Genomic DNA, 26,656 nt, shown 5'->3' on the forward strand with positions numbered 1-26,656 from the left:
CAATTAGAAAAACAATCTCCAGCTATTGCCTTCACTAAGCTGACCTTAATTTTTCCATAAATCATCCAATTGCTCTCAGTTCCCACAACCTAAAAACAGGGATTTCACTGAGATCATCATAAACCACTATGGTGCCAAATCTCAAGGTCTCTCCTTTGCCACCATGTAGTTCACTTTTAGTGGTTTCCAGAACACAAGGTTCTGCATTTCTTTTTAAATTCATCTCTTCCAGAAATCCATGTCATTACATTTCCCTGGTTTTCTATCTCCTTACCTGGATGCTATCAGAACTCTCTGCCTTTTTCATAGACTTTTTTTCTCCATTGATAAATATAGGTTTCTCTGAGCCCTAGATCAGAGAAATGGTCCCTGTACTTCTATATATTCACCCACACCCAGGGTCATGCTCAGTCTCATGGCAGTATTTTCCAAATTCCTCTGCCTCCCAAATATTCATTTTCTTCCCAGTCCTCTCCTGTCACCTTAAGACATGTTCAATTGGATATCTAGGAGAAATCACAACATCAACACAAAAGCCTTCTTTAAGACTAGCACTCTTTTCCCTGCCTCATTTGGTCTTTCTGCCCCATACAGGATTGGTTATCAGCAACTACCCTAGAGTGCTCAAGTCAAAAATTCAGCAATTGTCCTTGGTCTTTTCACCATTACACTCACCCCAAACCATCCCCAAACCTTGCTTATCTTAAAGACAATATTATAAACATATATGTGTGTGAGACAGAGAGATTCATATATTTAAAATCATAAATATATAAGTATACAATTATATGTATATTAAATATCTATAAAATATATAATTATAAATAAATAAATCAGGTTAAACTAATTTTATTCCTATTACCAAGTCATGCCATCATATTATATCATACATATTCTATTGGTAGTCATACCCATTGGGACAACTTCTGCTAAATGGTCACAAATTCTCATATCAAGGAACTTAAAATCTGCTTTTGCCAAAAAAAAACACTGATTATTCACTTAGGCCTACAGATGCCCAATAAGTGAGATAAAACTTGACATCTCTGAGATATATTTATTCTATTTATTGGCTTATAATAATCACAGCATAGAAAAGAGAAAGAAATACCTGCAATATTAGTAAGAACTCCTGAAACATCACAGGCACAATAGGTGTAGGAAGAGGCCATGACTGAATTGAAACACTTACCTCACTTCTGAATATAATTTTGAAAAAAAATACACATACACAAATACACAGACACACACACACATACACACACAAAAACATACATATATACACTAAGTGTAATACTCCCTTTGTTTGCTGGATGATTAATTTCATACATGCAATTAATGAAGATTTGTACGAAAAAAATGAAAAAGCTGCTTGTAAAACAAGTACTGAAGGGCTTTCTAAATGTTTCATAACCAAGCCAGCCAATAAGTAGGCAGACACTCTGGTGGACACTAGAAACTTAAATGGCTTTGCAGATGTGTAAATATTCATAATCAGTCTCATTTCATCTCTTTGTACAACAACAACAACAATAACAAACTACCACCACAATGTTCTACCATTTGTTTGATGGTACACGAAGCTAAAGCCTTAACAGTATTTTTACTTCATTAGATCATTCAAAGTTAAGCACTCTTTGGAGTTAATCTGCAAATTAAAAAAAAAACTTATAAAACTAATTTTTTTTTCATTTTATATCCTTTCACACTTTTTGAATAAACATAATATTAAAAATGAAGATAGATCACAAGTTAATAAATGTATAGATATTTATTTGCTATCAAGTTAGAATGATTATTTCTCTATGAATCATGATGTTATTGATAACAATTAAGAAGGAGCTTAATTTAATCTACCTCCCCATCCCTAGTACAAATTTCTCTCTAGCACTTCTGACACCTTTACCTATCATATTGTGTTCAATGCTGCAAACTTCTGAAACATTTATGTAAAATGCTCCAAAAGTTTGGAACATTTTCTTAGTGGTATCTTCCAGAATGGTTCTATGAAACTTTGCACTACCATTTGCTCAGCCTAACAATTTCTTAAGACAATGAGATGTTGATTCTTCATTTTTTTTTGTTTCACCCAAACATGAAAAGCATCAGTTATGATTAAAATCAATATAAAGTGAATATATAAATTACTTTTCATAAAACAAATGAAAAGTGATAGCAGCTGTCACATTTTCTAAGGTTATTAGTAATTTTAGAATTTTAAAACATGACTTTTACATATATTTCAGGTTTGTATTCCTGTTTCAATAACAAAAGTAGAAATACATGCTAAATGAGCTTAAAAATCAGTCTGCATTAAAACAGTGGGTTTTTAGACCTAGTTGGACAAATAAAAACCTGGGCTTAAAGAGGGGACTCTATGGGTTTTAAGTTAGGGGAGAAAAAAGTTTATGCCACAATTACTTAAATAATTTCAATTAAAATCTATTTAGCAAATTGTCTTAGAAATATCTCTTTTTAACATCAAAACAAAAAAAGCTTCTTCTTATACTTAAAAAGAAAATTCTTCATAAATCTTTACATAAGTGTAGCTACTTGGCAGAAAAAATATACTTTTCTCCAAGATTACATCATTTCACAATTTTTTTGAAATTATCATCCTTGACACCTTTGCATTCAGAATATTGTCTTTAGATTAAACATAACTAGTTTTTAAAAATACCAAATATTCTTGTTAGCCACTTAAATCTCCAAACAAAGAAAACCTGTCTACCATTATACAAATATATTGAATGTAAGATAGGCAAGAACACCTAATAACAAAGTGACAATTCTGTAATAGATTGCTACTATTAGACAAAAGTAAATAAAACTGTCATGATAAGATAAAAGAATAAATATAAATAAGCTGTGATTACTGTTTTGTCATTAGAGAAAGGAATATCCATCATAGCTCAATAAAAATTCAAGGGAAAGCCCACAGCTGTACAAGTAAAGAACAGGCCTGATCAAATCACTACTAGAAGCTAGATACAATTCAGGGATAAGAGTGATATCTAAACATCTATCAAAGAATAGAACAATGGGCTGCAAAAAGAAGGCGAGTGTTTTCTTAGGTTAAGGGTATGCAACATACTGAAGAATAATATTACATGGGCACTGGGAAAAAATAATTAAGCTATTCTCAAAACAGCTCTTTATTAAAGACTGAATTAAGACTATTAAGTGAGGATATTCTTTTCAAATCATTGGTAGTCTTAATTTGGTCACTTAATATGTAAATTGTTCCAGCAAGTATAATCAAGTGTGTCTCAAACTTTAATGTTTAGAGCAAATTAAATTCTAAGGACACAGAGAAAGCCAGGAAAATGTCATGCAAACATGGAGACAGAAGATGGCAATCTATATGTCAAAGAGTGCACTTCAAAAGAAATTATTCCAGCAATTGCCTTGATATACAAATTCTAGAATTAGAACAAATAAATTTCTATGTAACCCCATCAGTGCATTGTCTTACATCAGCTCTGTGAAACTAATGCAGCACATTTGGACACACATACACTGTCCCTCCCCCTGGCTGAATGAATGTACAATTGGATCACATCACCTTTAAAAAGCATTGAAAGTCTGACCTACTGCAAGAAAAGACATTTCTTACTAGAATATTCTTAATGTATGCAAAAACACAGCTCCTTACCTGATGGGGATATAGAGATTTGTGATATGGCACACTAATACAAAATATATACTATTTTACCTCCTTAATTAATATAACTCTTTCTTCTCTTTGTGTCAAACATACCTGGTGAGGATGTTTGTATATAATTTTCATAAAAGAACTAGAAGGCCAATGGAATTTACTGGTTCATGGGCTACTTGGGGCAGATGGCTAAAACAAAATCAGTAACATTACAAAAGAAATATTCAGTGCCCAAAAAATACTGACATTGATGTGAATGTGATTTTTCTGTTATTTCTACTTGTATGTAATCTGAATATCACACCTATTATGTTGTCAGGAAAAATAATACAGTCCAGATTATTTTGGAAAAGGCATGTAGGTCATTCAAGAGGTAAAGTTCTAAAAGTTTAGAGGATTTCCAATCATGGGTATTTGTTCTGGAATATTCTGACCAACTCCAGGGTTTTTCTGTGGAGACAATTCTCCAGAAGGCTCAGCTAACCTCAGACCTCAGATATCATTGTGAGTTTTGTGGTGCACTTGCTCTTTCCACAGGAGACAGAATTAAAATGTAGCTTCTTGATGGTCTACAAGAAGCTCTGCAAAGAGTTTGTCTTACATGTAGGACAGCAGTTAACCCTAACCATCATGGCTGTTTCCACAGGTGAAACTCCCACTGAAAAATTTTATACACAGATTAGAAATAGATGAATATATGCATAGGCCTCCATACATTAGATTACAGAATAAGGTCTTTGGATAATTATTTTAGTAGAAAAACTAGAATCCAATATTTAAATATCCACCCTACCACACATGTCCCAATATAACCTAATTCTGCCATTGCATGTGCCTGCAATTACTACCCACCCCTACACACACAGAGAGAAGGGGAAGGTCAAAAGACATTCCAGCTGTGATCCAAGATGAGGACGTGCCTGGATTGCTCTTGTCTGGATTGCTCTCTTTTACCTGTAAATACATCCTGATACCCTGGTGTGAAGGCTGAGACAACATGTAAATTTGCTCAGGACATTTTTGTGCCTAGAACCATGAAAGGTTTGCATACATCATAAAAAAATATTTTTCTCTTGTGCATTTTCATTTTAATGAGAGGAATAATGCACCCTCTCTGGAATGTGTGAGGCTGGTTACCAGAGTTCTAAGTTCTATTTGGTTCTAATGCTGAATAATTGAGTTTGATTCTTCAAAGTTTCATCACCTAGGCCACTTCCTATACTGAGGCCACGACAAAACATTTTTAAGAGTGCTGAATTTTTGTTTTTTTATCTGTGTAAAAATACATAAATGGATATAGTCTTTTAGTCTCTTGGGAAGTTGTCAATACATCTTGTAAAAGAACTATAAGCCCAGTGGAGTTGACTGGTACATGGGCTATCTGGGGTTGAGAGCTAAAACAAAAACAGTAGCAAAAGAAAAGAAATATTAAGTCCCAAGTAAACCCTGACAATGATAAGTGCACCCATTGGTGAAGGCTTCCAGCAGGCTCGGCAGGTGCCCTAGAGGAGACTTGGACCTGGATGGCAACATTAGAGCTTGATTTTTTCTGAGTTTCATCTGGAGGCAGAATGAAAGGATCAGAACAGAAGAGACATCAGAGAGCACAGACATGTGTACAACCCAGCTGTCTCTGGGCTCCCTTGCTCTCTTGTGAGGCATTTTTTAAGAGAATTACCTGTGGTTGCCACATGATGGCAGCATTGCACAGACCAAGGCAAACCTGTGCACTTTGTCTGGCTCCCCCCCCCACCTCACCTGAAACTTGGGCCCTGGGCGCTCACCTGTCTTTCCTCAAAAGCAAAAAAGAATATGCCCAGGGGTGCATCCATAATTAGAGCTGGACACTCTGCACTTTACAGAGAAAAAAAAATAACATTATTAACTGCTCACCTTTGCTTTCTTGTTTTGATGCAAACAGAGCAGATCTGATTCAAAGCAGAGTTCTGTATCTTACTCCCCAAATATCAGGGTTTCAAAAAAATCACATATTACAGACAATACTAATTGTTAAGAGAGGGTCAAGGGTCTCTCTCTTCAAAGAGAAAAAAAATATTTGTCTTTCATTGTGAATTCAGGAAAACTAATTCCAGATTTTTCTAATTCTATGAATAACTCCATATATGTGCCAATAAAAAAAATAGCTGAGCTTAATGCTAGCACAGACCCTTGATCATGGCACCCTGCTCCTCTGTGCCCTAGTTAAACCATGGGCTTCCTTGAGATTACCTGCGTCCTTGGATTCCTTTACCTGCATATCAATGCAAAAGGGGTACAGTCCCTTCTGCTCCTCTTTGCAGCATTCTGAACTTCTACCTCATTTTCAGGACTGAACTCCTTTGCATACTCCACTTGGGGAGAGACTCAGAAAATTCTGGAATAAACCTAAAGACATTTCATTATCAGACAATGATGCTATCAATTTATTCCTATGTTCCTATGCATTATTTTTAAATTTACGTTATTTTAGTTGTTCTTAATTAAATATGTCCGAATTTATTTTGGTAAAATTAAACAAGCATAGGAATTCCTACTTATGATTCATAATTGCCAGACACATGTGAAGAACTGCATTTGATCCTCAACACCACAAAAAAATAAATAAAATAAATAAAGGTATTGTGTTCATTTATAATTATTCTAATTCTGAATCTCATTGTTGTGGGTGGATATGATGGTGGAATTTATTTATATATTTTTATATGCATACAACCTAAGGTATGTTACCTTCATTCTTCTGTCATTTCTATTCCTATCTATTCTATCTTTCTTGAATGCTTCTTTGGATAATCTACTGAACTTCTCCTATTTCCCTCCCTCATTTATTGTGGTTTACCCTGGACATGCCAGCAAAAAATTTCACCTATTGTTTTTTTGGATTCTCCTTTTTCACTTAGCATATCAGTCTCCATATCCATTTATTTACTGGCAATGTCATAGAGTCATTCTTCTTTACGGCTGAGTAATATTTTATTGTGTGTATATATACAACAATTTCTCTATTTATTATCTGTTGATGGGCATCTAGCTTGGTCCCATAGCTTAGCTATTGTGAATTGGGTTGCTAAAAACATTGGTGTGGCTGTGTCACTGTAGTATGCTGATATTAATTTCTTTGTATATATGCCAAGGAATGTGATAATTGGTTCAAAAATCCTAGTGTTTTTTTTTTTTTTAGATCTGCATACTGCATTCCACAGAGGTTACACAAATTTGAAGTCTCACCACAATTTTTGAGTGTTTTCTTTCCCCCACATCCTCACCGAAATTTGCTTTTACTTATATTCTTGATAATTGACATCATAGTTAGTATGAGATGATATTTAGTTTTAATTTGCATTTTTCTAATTGCTAGAGATGTTGCCTTCTCAGTGTTTTTTACTTTTGCTTCTCAGTAACAACATCCATTGTATTCTGGGGACCAGATATGCTTTATTTATGAAGTGGGGACAAGATTTCACTTGAAAGATTGACTGGGAAGATTAAAGCACATGACCATGAGTCCAGGAATGACTTGTACACAGTTTTCTTGCCCATGATTATGAGAAAAAAATACATATGGGGAGAGAAGGTAAAAGGGAGAAAGGAGCAAGAAAGGAATAAAACATAGTGGGGCCAAAAACCACACCTTTCCTAATAAAGTGTAGGTTAATGAAAACCAGGCCTGGTCCTCAGATCTTGAGGAGAGAGATGGGTTATTTACCCAAAGACCAGTTCCTTAGCTAAGCCAAGCTTAGACTGGTAGCAATGTGCCCAAGATGCTCCAAGCTATGGTGTGCCATGCATCTCTGGAAGTAAAAACTTGAGGTAAGTATCTTCTTGAATTTTCAAGGTTAAATTAATGCGGCAAGCCTTTTGGGGCAATTTGGTCCAGGAGCTGAGCATAATGCTGGCACAGACTCTTGGTCATGGCAGACATGACCCACACTACCCTTGTATTTTCTGGCCAGTAGAGGTAGCAGTCCCAACAGGGAAGGGGACCACAGCTCTAGTTTTATCCCAGTGTTAACAAGCAGCATGTCAAACTATGGCCTTACACAGAGCTGATGAAGGAACTCCCTGTGTGATTCTGCTGGCAAAGTGAGCAGCAAGAAGAGAGACAGAAAAACAGACACAGAGAACTGTGGCTGTGGCACATGGCAGGTACTAGTGACCTTGAGTTCTCTTACAATACTGAAGAAGGAGCAAGATGTAATTGTATACCCCCTGAGGTCAGGGTCAGAGCTCAACCCCCAAGCAACACAAACACATTCATTCTTATTGGAATGTCCATGCTAAGCCTTAAAATTGAAAAAAAGAAATCCTCAAGACCATATGCACTCTGCAAAATACAGTGTCATTCTTCTTGGTGTGGCACCTCCTATGAAGGAGGACAGGTTAGGCACCTGGATGAGCTTCCTAGCATAAATTCTTAGAGACAGCTGTTTAAGGCATGCAGGCTGGAGTTGGGTATCCCAGGCCACTCTGAGGCACTGAGTGGTAACAGGGATTAGACTTGGGTGATATCTTTCTATATTTGAATGCACTAGTCCAGAAGTTCACTAGGTGCACTATAGTTGTATATGGGTTGAAACATTTTGCTCAAGAAATGTAGCATCACCTAGCACAGTAGTAATCTCATCACACATGCAACTAACTATTTTTTTTTTTTACATATGGACATTATCTGAATTAAACCATCCATATTTTTAAACCATCATTCTTAGGTCTGCATAAGAGCCTTTAGAAGAGTTGCACCATTGATACCCAGCCATATTGCTATCTTGGATGATTAGGTTCCTTATAATTTTTAGCTATTCAAAAAATAATCTGTAAAATATAAAGATTTTACCCCAAACTAATAAAACAAGAAGTGAGTGTAGAGAAAGTATTCTTGGTTGGGGAATAATTTCTGTTCTCTCCCATCCCTTTTCAACAAGATCACACTTTCTTGGAATTCTAGGTGTTTGGGAGAATATCTGTCCTTAAATTGTTTGGACCTCTGCTCCTTAGACTCTTTGTGTGTCTCACCCATACTCAGCTGTCTTTCTGGTGTAGTTGTACTGAGTTTGAATAGGTAGGATGCATTGACCCCCTAAAAATGACCCTTACCAAACTGAGAGAGGAGCCAGACTTAAACCAAGTTGTGAAATAGGGCTGAGCAGAAAGGAGCTAAGTGGCCAACTGTGAAAAAAAAGCCACAACCTGCCTTCTTGAAAACACAATGACTTCATATTGATTTCTGAAACAGAGTAAATGTCCTTTATGTGCAGCCTTCTGGTTTAAGCAGTCACATGAAGCCTTCTCCATGCACAGGATAAAAAGTCTTGGAGTCTTCAGAATGAGGGCAAGGTGTGGTGGGTTCTTTATATCCTTTTGTTTTTTCAAGTATTTTTTTTTAATTTCTATTTCTATAGGATCATTAGCTACTAGGATGTCATGTGGTTCATCTGCTAGGTGAGAGAAAGTCATTATGACTACATGGCTGTTCCACAGAGACTAAACAAATTTAGAAGGAGAAGTTTTCACATTCTATCCTTAGAGAAAGGAGATCAATGTCATTTGTGATAGAAATAATCACAGTTGAATAAAAGAAAACCTTGTGCAAGGAATCAGGGGATATTGATCAAATACAGCTCTATCACAGCTGTTTTTGGAAGATAGTTAGACTAGGTCCCTGAGAACTGACATTTTTCTCTTCACAGTGACTGGTATTTGTTCTTACTCTCAAAGACCCTCCTTGATTTTGGGGTTGGTGGCCTCTGTGTCTTCCCCTGAAATTTGGTCTAAGACAGACATTTGTGCAGCAGGTAGGCAGAAGAAAAGTGGGCAAATATGTGTATGGCCTAGCACTGCCGGGCTTCCTGGATACACTGTGCAAACCTGGTGACTTCTTCCCTGGGCACTTAAAGCAATAATCACACTAAAGGTAAAATGAGAATTATAACATGATACAATGTTCAGGCAAAATAGTGCTAGAAGAAACCAAGGCCCCTGAATAAATTTATACACCTATAAAACTATGTGTTCAGAAACTAGGGTTGCAGTGGCCACGACCTAGAGCCTGAGGATAAGATGTGGAGACTTGGACACATTTTGGGTAGGATAACATGGCATCCTGGTTTAGAGGAGCTGGTACTTCCTTAGACTTGCTCTTAGAGTGCAGAGGAAATTGTAGGAATGGAAAACTGCATGTGCAGGAGGAGAATAGGGTTCATTTGTGTTCTGGTGTGACCTGGTAGCTCTAGTTTTCAAAGTTGATTCTTAAGATGACACCTCAGTTTGGGGATGATATTAAATGGTGAACATATGGCTAGCCATTCATTTAATACTTTTATCAAATTTTAAAACTATTTTTTATTTGAGGCAAGCATTACTCATTTTGATTTAAAACTGCCACAAACACTTTAGGTTTTGAGGACATTTCTGTAAGTATAAGAGGCAAGTTGACTTAAGAAAAATAAGTGAACAAAAAACAATACTAATGCCAAAACTGCAAATGTGATGTGGGAATATATATATGTATCAATCACTAGAAGGTATCAGTAGGCAGGAAGCCTCCCAAACTCAGGAACAAACTTATCAGTACAAGGCCTATGTGAAGTTCTATCAGGAAATCTTTATATTTCCTGCTACCCCTCTTCCTCCTCTATGTCAATGAGAAGCTTTTTGTACTTGATAGAGACTAGCCTTGAGCTGGGAGGTCAAGACTGATTCAAAACAGTCTGGATTTGTCTTTATATTCAGGTCTACCACTTTCAAGGCCAGTGGCCTTTGACAGGAATTTTAACCCACTCTGAGTACTGTTTTCCTCATCTATGAAGTGGGGATTTCCTGAGCCCTGAGTGCTTGAAGAGTGTCATGAACTAACATAAACTTCTCAGCTCCACAGTACAGACAATCGCTTCCCTGAAGATCAGAAGGGAGTCTAATGTGTTATTTGTCTCCAGTGTCTGTTTTCTCTTCTTCCAGAAATTGCTTGTGTTTTTTTCTGGGAATCCCCTTCTGCATTCCACTCCATGTGGGGTGAGTCAGACAGGTTACCCAGACAAGAAGTCTTAGCCTGAAGCCCCCTGAACAAGCGGCACTTAACCTGCCAAGTTGGTTTAAGCTGGTCTGGGCATACTGTTCCAGAGGCAACAAATAACTGTAGAAAGTGTAGAAAGTGAGCATGGAAACCTTATTGCCCTGTAATGAAATGGGAAAATGAAATGGGAAGTGAGAGATGAAATAACACTGATTCCTGAAATCAGCTGTGCCTAAGTCAGAACTACCCACAAATATTTTACTTGTAAAAAAAAAAAATTGGGGGCCAGGTGCAGTAGTACATGCCTGTAATCCAAGTGGCCCTGGAGCCTGTGGAAGGAGCATCCTGAGTTCAAAGCCAGCCTCAGCAATACCACGGTATTAAGCAACTCTCTCTCTAAATAAAATTCAAAATAGGGCTGGGGATGTTGCTCAGTGGAGAAATTAACTCTGAAAGTGTTTGTTTTATTGTATTAAACTTACACTTATAAGTGGGCATACATTTATAGCCAATAATTTGTTTTTAGTTTCAGGCAAATTATTATTATTTTTTTAATAGTTCTGCAATGCATATTAAAACCACATCAACTGAGATAATTTTCTTGAGTGAGTAGAACAGGTAAAGCAAGGTTATTGTTTCCAGTTTCTTGAGTGTCCCTTGAGCAGGGATAACTTCTGATTGGCTCTATGTACTAGTGGTTTGAATAGGTTGAACAGAATTTGTGGGTGGAGATCAGATCATTGCTTATTTGTAAACTAAGAGTCGTGTATTCAGTCAAGCATTTACCAGAGACCTTTATGCTGCAGATACAGGATGGAACTGATTCTCTGATGGAATTCTTCTGGTTATCCAGTGCACAGCCTTACCATTTATTTTGATAATTTTCTAGCATAAAACACCTTACATGCAAATCTTTATTTGAAAGTGATGAAAATACGCATGTATCTTGTGGAGACATCTCATTCCTGGCCTCAAATACTGTGGATGATGACCATCCTAACCTCATTGGTTATTTGAACAGAGAAGTGGGAACCAAAGATCTTTGCAGCACAGGAACTGGACTCAACCTTATCTCCTGGTGGTCCTAACCACTAGAGTATGAGGAAAAAGACATTCACACCATTTAGCTTTATCTTAGCTCTATCTTTTGGCTTTTTCTGAAAGAGCTGGAGACTACAACTCTGTAAATCTTGAAAGTGTAGCTAGAGAAAGTTTAATGTAGATCATGAGAACTTTTTAAATGTTTAATGATACAAGGTTGGTGACTTCATATAAACTGAGACAGTAAGAAGGCCCCCTTCAAACTCTTAATTTTTGTAACTAAGTCAGAAAGATTTCAGACATTTCACTCAGAAAAACAAGAATTGGTTTATTGAACAGATAAACAAGGAAAGGGGACACTCTCATAGTAGATAATGGGTCCTCTGAAAGGAGAAAGAGACAGTGTGCCTTTCATGCAATCCATTTTTGTTGGGTATCCCAGAGAAGTTTCCAAAAAGTACCACCCAGGCCAACAACTTGACTTTGAACTGACAGCTGGATGACATCCAATTGTCAAGTCCCCACTGCTACGATAACTTTAGGTCACCTTGGCCAATGCAACTGATTCTCACTGAATTCTTTTTTTTTATTGGCTATTCAAAACATTACAAAAATTACAGAATTACATTGGTTACACATCCACATTTTTACATAATGCCATATTAGTAACTGTTGTATTCTGTTACCTTTCCTATCCTCTACTATCCCCCCTCCCCTCTCCTCCAATCTTCTCTCTCTACCCCATCTACTGTAATTCATTTCTCTAATTTTTTCCCATTCCCATCACAACCTCTTATATGTAATTTTGTATAACAATGAGGGTCTCCTTCCATTACCATGCAATTTTCCTTTTCTCTCCCTTTCCCTCCCACCTCATGACTCTGTTTAATGTTACTCTTTTCCTCCTGCTCTTCCTCCCTGCTCTGTTCTTAGTTGCTCTCATTATATCAAAGAAGACATTTGGCATTTGTTTTTTAGGGACTGGCTAGCTTCATTTAGCATAATCTGCTCTAATGTCATCCATTTCCCTGCAAATTCCATGATTTTGTCATTTCTTAGTGCTGCGTAGTACTCCATCGAGCATAAATGCCACATTTTTTTATCCATTCATCTATTGAGGGACATCGGGGTTGGCTCCACAGTCTAGATATTGTGAATTTTGCCACTATAAACATTGATGTGGCAATATCCCTGTAGTACACTCTTTTAAGGTCTACAGGGAATAGTCCAAGAAGGGCAATAGCTGTTTCAAATGGTGGGTTCCATTCCCAGCTTTCCCAGGAATCTCCATACTACTTTCCACATTGGCCACACCAATTTTCAGTCCCACCAGCAATGTACAAGAGTACCCTTTTCCCCACATCCTCGCCAGCATTCGTTGTTGTTTGACTTCATAATGGCTGCCAATCTTACTGGAGTGAGATGGTATCTTAGGGTGGTTTTGATCTGCATTTCTCTGACTGCTACAGATGGTGAGCATTTTTTTATGTACTTATTGATTGATTGTATGTCCTCCTCTGAGAAGTGTCTGTTTAGGTCTTTGGCTCATTTGCTGATTGGGTTATTTGTTTTCTTATTGTTTAAATTTTTGAGTTCTTTGTATTCTCTGGATATTAGGGCTCTATCTGAAGTGTGAGGAGTAAAAATTTGTTCCCATGATGTAGGCTCCCTGTTTACCTCTCTTATTGTTTCTCTTGCTGAGAAAAAAACTTTTTAGTTTAAGTAAGTCCCATTTGTTGATTCTTGTTATTAACTCTTGTGCTATGGGTGTCCTACTAAGAAATTTGAAGCCTGACCCCACAATATGTAGATCTGAGCCAACTTTTTCTTTTTTCAGACACAGAGTCTCTGATTTGATACAAAGCTCGTTGACTCCACAGTATGTAGATCGTAGCCAACTTTTTCTTCTATCAGACGCAGTGTCTCTGATTTGATATCAAGCTCTTTGATCTATTTTGAGTTAACTTTTGTGCATGGCGAGAGAAAGGGATTCAGTTTCATTTTGTTGCATATGGATTTCCAGTTTTCCCAACACCATTTGTTGAAGATGCTATCCTTCTTCCATTGTATGCTTTTAGCCCCTTTATCAAATATAAGGTAGTTGTAACATTGTGGATTAGTCTCTGTGTCCTCTATTCTATACCATTGGTCCACCCACCTGTTTTGGTACCAGTACCATGCTATTTTTGTCACTATTGCTCTGTAATATAGTTTGAAATCTGGTATCGCTATACCGCCTGATTCACACTTTCTGCTTAGAATTGCTTTTGCAATTCTGGGTCTTTTGTTTTTCATATGAATTTCATGATTGCTTTATCTATTTCTACAAGAAATGCCGTTGGGATTTTGATTGGCATTGCATTGAACCTATAGAGAACTTTTGGTAATATAACCATTTTGATGATGTTAGTTCTGCCTATCCATGAACAGGGTATATTTTTCCATCTTCTAAGATCTTCTTCTATTTTTCTCTTTAGGGTTCTGTAGTTTTCATTATATAAATCTTTCACCTCTTTTATTCCCAAGTATTTTATTTTATTTTTTGAAGATATTGTGAATGGGGTGGTTTTCCTCATTTCCAGTTCAGAAGATTTGTCGCTGATATACACGAATGCCTTAGATTTATGCATGTTGATTTTATATCCTGCCACTTTGCTGAATTCATTTATTAGCTCTAGTAGTTTCTTTGTAGACCCTAATGTGTCTTCTAGGTATAGGATCATATCATCCACAAATAGTGATAATTTAAGTTATTCTTTTTTTATCTTAATGCCTTTAATTTATTTTGTCTGTCTAATTGCTCTGGCCAGTATTTCAAGAACTATATTGAATAAAAGCAGTGAGACAGGGCGTCCCTGTCTTGTTCCAGATTTTAGAGGAAATGCCTTCAGTTTTTTTCCATTCAGAATGATGCTAGCCTGAGGCTTTGCATATATAGCTTTTACAATGTTGAGGTAAGTTCCTGTTATCCCTAGTTTTTCTAACGTTTTGAACATAAAGGGATGGTATACTTTGTCAAATGCTTTTTCTGCATTTATCTAGATGGTCATATGGTTCTTATCTTTATGTCTATTGATGTGGTGAATAATGTTTATTGATTTCCATATATTGAACCAGCCTTGCATCCCAGGGATGAATCCTACTTGATCATGGTGCAGGATATTTTTGATAGGTTTTTGTATATGATTTGCCAGAATTTTATTGAGTATTTTTGCATCTAAATTCATTAGGGATATTGGTCTGTAGTTTTCTTTCTTTGAGGTGTCCTTATCTGGTCTGGGAATCAGGGTGATATTGGCCTCATAGCATGAATTCGGAAGTTCTCCCTCATTTTCTATCTCCTGAAATACATTATGGAGTATTGGTATTAGTTCTTCATTAAAGTTCTTGTAAAACTCTGCTGTATATCCATCCGTTCCTGGGCTTTTCTTGGTTGGTAGTCTTTTGATGGCTTCTTCTATTTCCTCACTTAATATTGGTCTGTTTAGGTTGTTTATATCTTCCTGACATTGGATTCTTAACCATAAATTCTTGCAGATTTTAGAGCTAGGAAAAATATTTCTATCTCTCTGGGTTTAAGAATGTGGTACATGGAAAGAGTCACAAAAGTTCCCTTCTTAAGGGTAATACAGCTTCTTCTTATGGACATTATTTTATACCTGATTTTTTCTTGCTGACAACAGTTTATTGAGGAATGTGATATACCCTGACAACTTAAGTCAGGCTGGGTGGCAGGTTAATTTCTTCATGATAGAAAAGCATGTGGTGGTCAACACAGTGATCCCCACTTTTATATAATTATTCCCTGAACCTCATGCTCTCACCACTCAAATCTATCCCCTATCATTTAGTGAGAAGTAGTTTAGCCTAAGTCATACTATGGTTGATCCTGCATCCCAAAGACTGGGCCCCAGACAAACATCAGTTTTACCAGAGAACTGAATAGAAATGTGAATTCTCAGGTTGCAGTTCAGCCTTACTATATGAGACTCAGACTGGCTCAAAAATCTTAATTTTAATTATCCATTCAGTTGTATGGTTGGGGCTTAGAATCTGTGCCCTGATTTAGTCTCTACTCCAAGAACAATTTTTTTTCACCACTTTACAAAAAAAAAAGTTATTATGACCTCATTAACTTACAGCTTAATGACTTGCATCCAAAATTGTCTAGTTTCAGCCCTGATGGACAGACCCTGAGATTTAAGGGGCTGGGTGTATGGATCTCTACTGCTGAGATGTTCAGGGAATCCTGTTGCAATGACCGCATTAAGACCTTCAATCACAACACCCACAGCTAAGAGTCAAATCCCTGTAAACATTTTAACTGTTACTTCTCTTCCAGATATTAAAGCAATACCCAATCTCTTGTTTAAAACCTCTAAAGGGGGCTGGATTTGTGACTCAGTGGAAGTGTGTTCTCATAGCATGCATGAGTCACTGGGTTTGATCCTCAGCACAACATAGAATTAAAATTTAAATAAATTGCATCCACCTCAATCTAAAAACAAAATATTTTAAAAAATAAAAAAGAATCTCTAAAGGCCATGTTACTGCACTATAACCATGATAACCATGGACCATGGTTTTCTTAAATAAAGATTCTGGATCATGATGTACAGATACCCACAGTTGCCTAATAAGACCACTAGATGGTGAGCATGTTTTTTGTTTTGTTTTGTTTTCTTTTGTTTTTGCCAAAGGAGGGCGCTCTGCAGGTGACTGGGGGCTTCTGTTGGTTGCTTCCATCATTTTCCCTTAAGTGTTCTGTGCTGAGGCAGGTTTTACTTCAGATTCTAGGAAGTTATATGAAGCTAGGGTCTTTAACTACAGTACTACTCTAGTACTGTGGCTAGAAATTTATTTAGAATGGTACAGGTCCTCCTCTTCATATAGGACAGGCAGACTATTTCCCCACAGACTGAAGTCCTGGTGGTGGCACAGATATGGTCATAGGTGCTAATAATACCAATCTGGAGGAGAAAAGTAGAGACAATATTTTCTTCTCCTGAAAAGTATAATCTGGTTTTATAGAACATGTGGCCTGCCTTTTTTGATGCTTTAACGTGTTTATAAGGAAGGTAACTGAGAAGGTAGGAAGATATCTTGAATTTGAATCTTAGTGTACAAGCCTAGCTCTACTCCAGACTATTGTGGACTTTATCTGCTAATGTACCTCTTCTGCAAACCACGTTTACAACAATGGTGCAACAGGAATAGTGCCTGCACAATTCCCACATTCCAGGTGCAGTGCCCCTCTTTTCCACTCACCTCTGGCAGCCCTTTGTGCTCCCCAGCTCTATGAGAGGGAAGGCCTAACAGAAAGAAGGGGCTTCAGTGCCTCCTCATAAAAAAAATCAAGTGGTACAGGTTACAGATGTAGTTGCTCTGGCCCTTTTGAGTTTTATAGATTTTACATATCCCTAAGAGTGCCTTGAGTTGGTTTTAAACATATGTAGAAGATGCACATAAACACATACTCTGTCATAGAGAACAGTTTTCTACAAGCAGTACTGAAGAGGCATTTGGGAAGCTCCAGGGTTCGTCAGGAGATCAGGGTGTGGGAGATGATGGATAAAATGGGAAAGAGACTTTCTTGTATTTGTGCAGGAAGAAAAGATGAGATAGCATACGTGAATTTAGGGTTAGTATGTTATAATTTCAGTGAGCTTTAGAGGACATGAGCCATCTCTGGTATTCTGGTACCTGGACATGCCATGATTAGATCAGACAAAGCTGACTTTGGATGCTGGGAGCATAATAAGAAAGATATTGGTAGTATGGAAATAATATTAGTTAATTTTCACATGAACAACTTGGGAAGATGGCTAACTATTTCTAAGAATTAACTCGCTACAGAAAGTCATGACTGGGAGAAGTAGAGCATGCCTGGGTGTGGTGGTCCATACCTATAAATCAAGGGATTCAGGGGACTGAAGCTGGTGGATTTTAAGTTCAAGGTCAGCTGGAACAATTTAGTGAGACCCTGGCTCACAGTGAAATATACAAAAACACATCTAGGTATCTTCTTCCGGTATGGTAGAACAGCTGTAGAATGCTCTTGAGTTAAATCTTCAGTACCTTCCTCTGCCCCCAACATACACACACACACCCACACACATACACACAGTCAAAGAATTTATCCCCTTCATGTTCAGCAAAGCCCCATTGTCAAAGAAAGAGAGTCCAGGCTGTAAAAGGCTGCAGTAACACAGGTACATTCTATTTCCAAAAAAAAAAAAAAAAAAGGAAATGACTCTGTAGGTTCTTCTAGAGGCTTGATAGAGAGCAAAAGGGAGTAGAGCTCCCTCAGGAAAGAACCTGTTTGCGATTATTATTATTTTTTTTCTTCACTGACCCTATAGACCCTTGTGGGTGATTGCAGAGCAGCAGGACTTCTTGTTATAATAGAGTATCTTCCAGTGAGGCATAAAGGTTGGCCAGCAGAGCAGAGAAATCTAATGCCTGTCAACAGTCTCTCTTCTGTTCTTTGGTCCTCAATTTATCACCAAGTGTTACCTGCCTGTGGCAAGCTCAGGATGTTTGGGACAAGGCAAACTACTCAGGTAGAGAGATGCGGGCAGGGGCCTGGCTTTGAATCTCACTGGACCTTTTTTTCCCTCTCGTATAGCAACTTGGAAGGGGAAAGTGAAACACTGCACAGAAAATTGTGGAATGTGCAGGATCAGAAGTTAAATGTTTTTCTTGTAGATGGCAAGATAATGTCCCAGGCCCCCTGCTTCAGCATGGGGTTGCAAATTCTGATTGCCTGAATGTGTGTGTGTGTGTGTGTGTGTGTGTGTGTGCACGTGCGTGTGCGCATGTGTGCATGTGAATGCAGGTGAAGTCCTCAATGACTCACTATTCATTACTGGAATAGAAGAGCTGGAAAGACTACATCCTCAAAGACTGGTAAGGTTTGGGAAGGGTGGTAGATCTCTTGGTCAGAGAGTTAATAGCACCACAATCAGGGTCAAATTAATAATTCTTCTGCCTTCAAAATTTAGGTTTCTTCTGATAATATGCTGTGTTTCTCCTTTTGCTCCTTCTTTTGTTTCTTTCCTCCTTCCTCACTACTTGGAGACAATCATAGTGCTTAAAGCACTTGGGAGAAAATAATAAATTAGAAAAATACCAATGTTTTTTTTCCCCCCACATGTATGAGCTACCCCAGAGTTTCTGAGCCTAAGCATGGTTAAACTTAGAGACCAAAGACTTATTTTTGGCAAGGGGCTTGCCAACCATGATAATGTATAGTAAACCTATTCCCTACCTTGAAAATAAAAAATGCCTCTAAAATGCTCAATGTCCACTGGGTGTAACCACTGCCATGGCTGAGAACTTCTGAGCAGTGAGGTATAAAGCTAAGTTCACACCTGCAGTGGAGTTTACAAAGATGTCTCTGTGTCTTCTCGGGGTCTCTTTTCTTTAGAGCTATGATCTTCCTAACTTCCTAAGCTTTGCCACATTATTGATATTTGTATGGTTTCTCCCAAGTATGAATTCTCTGGTGTTGTTCTTTTATTAACAGTTTTGTCACCTTCTTTACGTTTCTATGGGTTTTCTCCAGTGTGAATTCTCTGGTGTTGATTAGGTCATGATTTTTGAGTCTGAATTGTGATCATGAACTAACTACAGCTATTATCATTTTTTTTTAAAAAAAGCTTTTTAAATGTTGCAGTTGTTCAGACTTATGCACAGCAAAAAACTGAGTCTGATGACCAAAAAACCTGAGTCTCAAACCAAAGTGCTCTCTACCACTGAGCCACATCCCCAAATCTTTTTATTTAGAGTTAAGATCTTCCTAAGTAGCTTAGATTCTTATAAAATGGCTGAGGCTGGTTTTGAAGTGATCCTCCTTCCTCAGCCTCTCCTGCTGCTTGGATGAAAAGTGTGTAGCACTGTGCCCAGATGAAGACTGAGTCTTCCAGAATCCTGAGAGAACCTGAAGTACTGCAGTGGAAGAGATGTCCTCATAGATTATTGACTGTTAAAAACATCATTCCCTGGAAAGAAGCACCTTGAGGAGCTGAGGATGGATTCTGGGAAAGATGTTAACTATATGAGCTTTCACAATGTGGCTTGGGACAGACATTTTTCCTGGGTGACACAACTGTATCCCTGCAAGTGTTACTAGCAGGATGGACTCATCAGTCCAAATGCTTTTCATTGACACCATTTTTTAACAATTCTTTTTTTTTTCAAATGTAACACAATCATTGATTTAAAAAGTGTGCAGGGCTGTGGTTTTCTTTTAAGAGAAAAAAGGGCAACTATGTTTCATCAGGAACTGGCTCAGTGTTCTCAAAAACAGATGTCAGATATATGCAAGCAGAGCAACACATTGGTACAAAGACACACAGTGCTACCCCTGGTCTGATAGTAACTGCTATAGTATGTTTAGGGGTGGAAAAAGGTAGTATGCTTCTTTCTCATATGTGCTAACCCTCTGGAGGATCAGGTGCTCAAAGTCATGGATGGAGTCTCAGGGCTCTCAGGGTCATAGACAGGCCTTCTGCTGTCTATTCAGTGTGAGCATTCATACCCACTACATGTGTGAATTTAACCACACATATATTGTATTTTGCTGTTCAAAATCTTTGTTTCTCAGCACCTGGTTTCAAACTTGTGAACTCTGCATTTGATGCAGAAAGCTAACATGTGTCATTTGAAAAGCTAGAATCTGATACCTGAAGTGTGACAAAAATATCTTTTTAATGCTTTTTATGCCCATAAAATCCTGAGTAAAAATTAACTAACCTCAGAGCGAAAGACATTGACATGCATGCTTGTCATCCAAGAAGCACAGGAGGCTGAGGCAGTAGAACCACAACTTGAAACCCAGCCTGAGTACTAGAAGTGAGGCCTTAATCAACTCAGTGAAATTGTGTCTATAAATAAATACAAACTAGGGCTGGGATGTGGCTTAATGTTTGAGTGCCCTGAATTAAATCCTCAGTATACCCCCAAAATAAAATAAATAAGACATTGACAAAGGAACATGCTGTCCATCTGAGGTTATGGGAAAAACATTGATGTGATCATAAACTTCAGGCATAAGATGATTTTATTAATGTGTCAGTTTGACACAAAAGAGGCCTTTACGTGCAGAAATAGCTTTGGAAAAAAATGATTTGAATTTAATCAATTCAAACAGAAACTGATGAAAGGACAAGTGAACCTGGAGAGGTCCACAGAAGGAAAGAGGGCCAAGTGTCCAACCATGCTTCCTGCCCACTTCCATGGGCTCCTGTGTAATGGCCAGTTGGGCAAGGGTTGAGGTTTTATGGAGTGAGCACTGCAGAGCTATCTCTGGACAATTGTAATTTTTCTTTCCAGTATGAAGTTTCTGGTGACCAATGAGGTGTGATCTTACAACAAATGACTTTTACAGTCTATAGATTTGTGAGAATTGTCTCAAGTATGAATGACCTCTTTCTTGTTAACAGTTGAAGCACACTTAAAACTTTGCCACATTCATAATATTGACATGGCTCTTATCCAGTATGAATATTTGGTGAACAACAATACTTTTATAAATAAAATAGCTTTGCCACATTCTTTGCTTTTCTACAGTTTCTCCCCAGTATGAATTCTCTGGTGTTTAGAAATGTGTGATCCTTGATAAAGAGCTTTGCCATATTGTTTACACTAGTATGGCTTTTCCCCAGTATTAATTCTCTGGTGTCAAATAATGTATGATTTTTGGTTAAAAACGTTGCCACATTCTATTCAGTTGTATGGCTTTTCTCCTATATGAAGTCTCTGGTGTTGACTAAGGAGTGACTTTCAATGAGAAGCTTTGCAACATTGATATTAGTATGGTGTCTCCCCAGTATGAATTCTCTGGTGTTGCATAAGGTATAATCTTTATTAAAAGCTTTGCCACATTCTTTACATTTGTATGGTTTTTTCCAGTATGAATTTTCTGATGTCCAGTAAGATGTGATTTTTGAATAAAAGCTTTTCCACATTTTTTACATTTGTATGGCTTTTCTCCAGTATGAATTCTCTGGTGTAGAGTAAGGCTTAGTCTATAATTAAAAGCTTTGCCACATTCTTTACATTTGTATTGCATTTCTCCAGTATGGATTCTCAGGTGTTCACTAAGGTGAGATTTTGAATTAAAAGCTTTGCCTCATTCTGTACATTTCTATGGCTTTTCTCCAGTATGAATTTTCTGGTGTCGAGTAAGGCTTAGTTTATAATTAAAAGCTCTCCCTCATTCTTTACACTTGTATGGCATTTCTCCAGTATGGATTCTCTGGTGTACACTAAGGTAAGATTTTGAATTAAAAGCCTTGCCACATTCTTTACATTTGTATGGCTTTTCTCCATTATGAATTCTCTGGTGTTCAGTAAGGTGTGATTTTTGATTAAAATCTTTGCCACATTCTGTACATGTGTATGGCTTTTCTCCAGTATGGATTCTCTGGTGTACACTAAGGTAATATTTTGAATTAAAAGCCTTGGCACATTCTTTACATTTGTATGGCATTTCTCCAGTATGGATCCTCTTGTGTTCACTAAGGTAATATTTTGAATTAAAGGCCTTGCCACATTCTTTACACTTGTATGGCATTTCTCCAGTATGGATTCTCTGGTGTACACTAAGGTAATATTTTGAATTAAAAGCCTTGCCACATTCTTTACATTTGTATGGCTTTTCTCCAGTATGAATTTTCTGGTGTCGAGTAAGGCTTAGTTTATAATTAAAAGCTTTCCCACATTCTTTACATTTGTATGACTTTTCTACAGTATGGATTCTCTGGTGTTCACTAAGGTAAGATTTTGAATTAAAAGCCTTGCCACATTCTTTACATTTGTATGGCTTTTCTCCAGTATGAATTCTCTGGTGTTGAGTAAGGCTTACTCCATTATTAAAAGCTTTGCCACATTCTGTACATTTGTATGGCTTTTCTCCAGTATGAATTCTCTGGTGTTGAGTAAGGCGTGATTTTTTATTAAAAGCCTTGCCACATTCTTTACATTTATATGGCTTTTCTCCAGTGTGAAGTCTCTGGTGTTCAGTAAGTTGTGATTTTTGATTAAAAGCTTTGCCACATTCTGAACATGTGTATGGCTTTTTTCCAGTATGGATTCTCTGGTGTACACTAAGGTAATATTTTGAATTAAAAGCCTTGCCACATTCTTTACATTTGTATGGCTTTTCTCCAGTATGAATTTTCTGGTGTCGAGTAAGGCTTAGTTTATAATTAAAAGCTTTCCCACATTCTTTACATTTGTATGGCATTTCTCCAGTATGGATTCTCTGGTGTTCACTAAGGTAAGATTTTGAATTAAAAGCCTTGCCACATTCTTTACATTTGTATGGCTTTTCTCCAGTATGAATTCTCTGGTGTTGAGTAAGGCGTGATGTTTTATTAAAAGCCTTGCCACATTCTTTACATTTGTATGGCTTTTCTCCAGTGTGAAGTCTCTGGTGTTCAGTAAGTTGTGATTTTCGATTAAAAGCTTTGCCACATTCTGTACATTTGTATGGCTTTTCTCCAGTATGAATTCTCTGGTGTCGTGTAAAGCTTAGTGTATAATTAAAAGCTTTGCCACATTCTGTACATTTGTATGGCTTTTCTCCAGTATAAATTTTCTGGTGTTCAGTAAGGTGTGATTTTTGATTAAAGGCTTTGACACTTTCTTTACCTTTCCAGATTTTCTCTCCAGTATGATTACTGTAGTGTTTAAAAAGGTTTGAGCAACACTTAAAGACATTTTCACATTTCTTCAATTTGTAGGGTATATCTTCATTGTAAAGCCTATGGTTTTTAGTAATGGATGGAATTTGAGGAAAATATTTTTCATATTCTTTACTTATGGAGGATTTTTCACTACTCTGATAAACAATTGAGGGATCTTTAAATGCTTTTACATATTCTTTAAACTTGTAGGGGTTCCCACAAAAATTAATTCTCTGGAGTTCAGAAATTCTTGTAGTTTTACTAAAAATGCTTTCACACACCTTATATCTGTAATTTGTCTCTTGATTATGAAAGCTTGGATAAATAAATTTTGGGCATGGATTAAAAACTTTTTCACTTTTATCATTGTAAAGCTCTTTTAACTGATCACATGGATGTTTTCTAGGATATAAAAAAAGGGAAATTTTAATGACTTTCACAGAATTTACATTGTTTTACACCAAATCTAATATACTGCTAATTACTTTGGGTAGAGATTGTCTACAGGTCCTGAACAGAAATATTTGTGGATATTTACAAAATGGTGCATTTCAAATTATTCAACTTACTAACTAAAGAATGAAATTGACTACAGAGCAAATTTTGTATCTTTTAGAGGAAGGGTATAGTTACAAAATGCTGTGCAAATATATTTAAAAGCACACATGAGTCCTCAAATATGACTGCCATATTTGTTGTTGTCTCTTTCCAGCTTAGCCAATGCCCCATATCCCTACAGTTCCAACTTGCCTCAAACACACTATTGTTTGGTTTTAATTTGCGGGAAATCCTGCAGGCACTGGAACATAAACATGGTGCTTATGTGTCAGAGCATTTTCATGAAGCCAAAGACCAAACTGCATCTGAGCTGGGCTGCTCAATTTTCCAGCAAAAATATATATCACTGAGGGTGTTGTTAAAATTCTTTCTATGTAACTAGCTCACTGAAATCAGTTAGAAAATACTTTGGATTTGTTGAAAACATATTCCTTGAGATGCACAGATGAGTAGTGCTATGGCCTGAGATTTAGTTCACTTGGGACATGTATAGGATCCAGGAAGTCTCTGGATCTTACACTTGGAAAGTTTTTCTCGTTCCACCCACAACCACAGAATGTATAGATATTTTGGGTATTCACTTGGAGATTGGTCAAAATCTCTGTTGATGTGAAAGATAAAGCAGTGCATGTCAGATGGATCTGCTGAAAGATATCTATGAACTCCACATGAAATTTTTTTTTTTTAAAAGCATGGAATCCATTAGGAGAAAAAGACTGGTATCTGTGAACTCACAGTTGAAATCCAGCTTGTTTGAGACTATCCAATACATGTTATATACTACCTAGTTTTGTCTAAATTCAGCATGGCACTGGAGATGGTATCATCTATTGGAGCCACATAGCCACAGCATCATAAAGATGGGTGAGCTTGCTAGAATGCCAATTTACATGTTTAAAGAAAGAATTTTACTGTTGAAATTTTATTCCTACATTTGATGTACACTCCCTTAAATAAAGAATGGAAAAATTATCAAGTCATCTTTTTTTTAGATCTTATGTGGTCTAGAGAATCTATAAGGTGCTTTACCTCTTTTATCATAAGTTATGGCCTTGTGTCATATTCCTTTATTTATTTATTTCAGATATTCATTTTTTTTTTCAGGTGGCTCATCACTTTCCAAGAAGGAAATGACTCAGGTGGAATGCTTGAGGTCCTATGACATGGAGTGATTATGCTAACTTGTAAGTCATGAATAGATAGGTAACTACACAAAGAGTGTTTCAAGTTGAATTAAAATTATAAATATTTACAAGCAACCTTGACTCAAACCATCAAGTTTCAGGGAGAAGGGTCTACAAAATGGTATCCGGAAACAGTAGAAAGAATCATGGAGTGACAAAGACATTATAGATCTTTGTTTCCTAAGGAGGAGAAATTTCATGGTAAGACATGCCCCATTCAAAGGTGGTCTTACCTCACCAATGTGGCTGTTTTAATTGTCTTAAAAGTTTTACAATTACAAGCTTCAGTCCTTCATTGTTTTTCATTAGCCCCACACCTTCCCTACTGCTTATGCACCAGGCATATTTTCTACTCCTCAGCATGAGCCCAGAAGAGTGTCAGAAGACTTACATTGTTCTCATAAGACCCCCATGTCTGCTTTTGAGGTGTGATGCATTCCTGCATGCCATTTGGGCTTTGGGTTTTCTGGGAGACTGTTCTAGAAGTTCCCGAGTCTTTCCTTTGTTTCAATTGCTGTAAATGACAGATGAGCTGTATGCTTATTTGATGTGTTTAAGAAGGACATTGCTGCTTCTCTTCTCTTTTATTAATTATTAATGCATTTAAAAAGAAATGGCTACCAAACTTTCACCTTAAACATATTTAATTAATCAATAGTTCTTTTCAAAAGAAAGTATTAGTGAGGCTTATTGCAGCATTTCCATTTCTCCTTAATCTGAATATTTTTTTTTGTCTCTAAGTAAAAATACATGTGTTTAAATGATGAGACAATTTGTCTATATTGTGTAGAAAATCACCTTGTTATAACTTCATAAATCAGATTAGAATATTGCAATTTTGTATTAGTGATCTTTAGACTTTTATCTAATGTGCAATCACATAGAGATTATTAAAAGTTAAAACATAACTGATCAATAAGCATTTTATTACTGTTTAGATTTTTTTCACTAAAATGCGAATTTCTATTCTAGTTTTATTTCTAAAGCTTCCAAAACTGGTTGAGTCTTTATTTTCCTGAAGGTATTTTAAAGACTAAGCTTTATAATGGCCTGTAAACATTGAATGTATATGTAGGTTGATACATATTTTTGCATTTGAAAATAGTATGCATTGTAGTGGTTTTATACAAAATATTTTAAAATTATAATAATGTACTTAAAAATTTTAACCAAACAAAAAGTGGCTGTCACAACTTGAGGAGTCAGTCTTCTGAGATGTTTGTAATAATGTAACCTGATTAATTTGTAATTTTGTGTAGAAATAATTTTCATTATTTTTTTTCCTCTTTATTAAAAATTTTTTGAACTTTTCTCTCTTTTAATTTCTATTTCTTGTTTAAAATTAAGTATATAACTCTCTTGGTATCCATACCTTCTCTTTATCAAGTTTTGCACAAAATATTTTATTTCTTCTTCTTCTGAAAATTCTTGGTTTGGATTAGAAGTCATACCTGAAATAAATTAAAATAGCAAGTTATTCCACTTATGACACTATGGGGAATAGACTCTGCAAATA

General features: G+C 36.7%; 1 protein-coding gene across 1 annotated transcript; it reads right to left on the bottom strand.

Annotated features, from left to right (window-relative positions):
* Positions 1-21,752: 21,752 nt before the first annotated feature.
* On the bottom strand, positions 21,753-26,589 carry LOC144372030 (uncharacterized). Its single transcript, XM_078035455.1, has 2 exons — positions 26,513-26,589; positions 21,753-23,800 (listed from the first exon to the last, which is right to left on the bottom strand). Exons 1-2 carry the CDS (start codon positions 26,587-26,589, stop codon positions 21,925-21,927), a joined length of 1,953 nt encoding a protein of 650 aa, XP_077891581.1. The 3' UTR covers positions 21,753-21,924.
* Positions 26,590-26,656: the final 67 nt, after the last annotated feature.

This window comes from Ictidomys tridecemlineatus, chromosome Y (assembly GCF_052094955.1).
Source record: "Ictidomys tridecemlineatus isolate mIctTri1 chromosome Y, mIctTri1.hap1, whole genome shotgun sequence".
Taxonomy (NCBI): Eukaryota; Metazoa; Chordata; class Mammalia; order Rodentia; family Sciuridae; genus Ictidomys; species Ictidomys tridecemlineatus.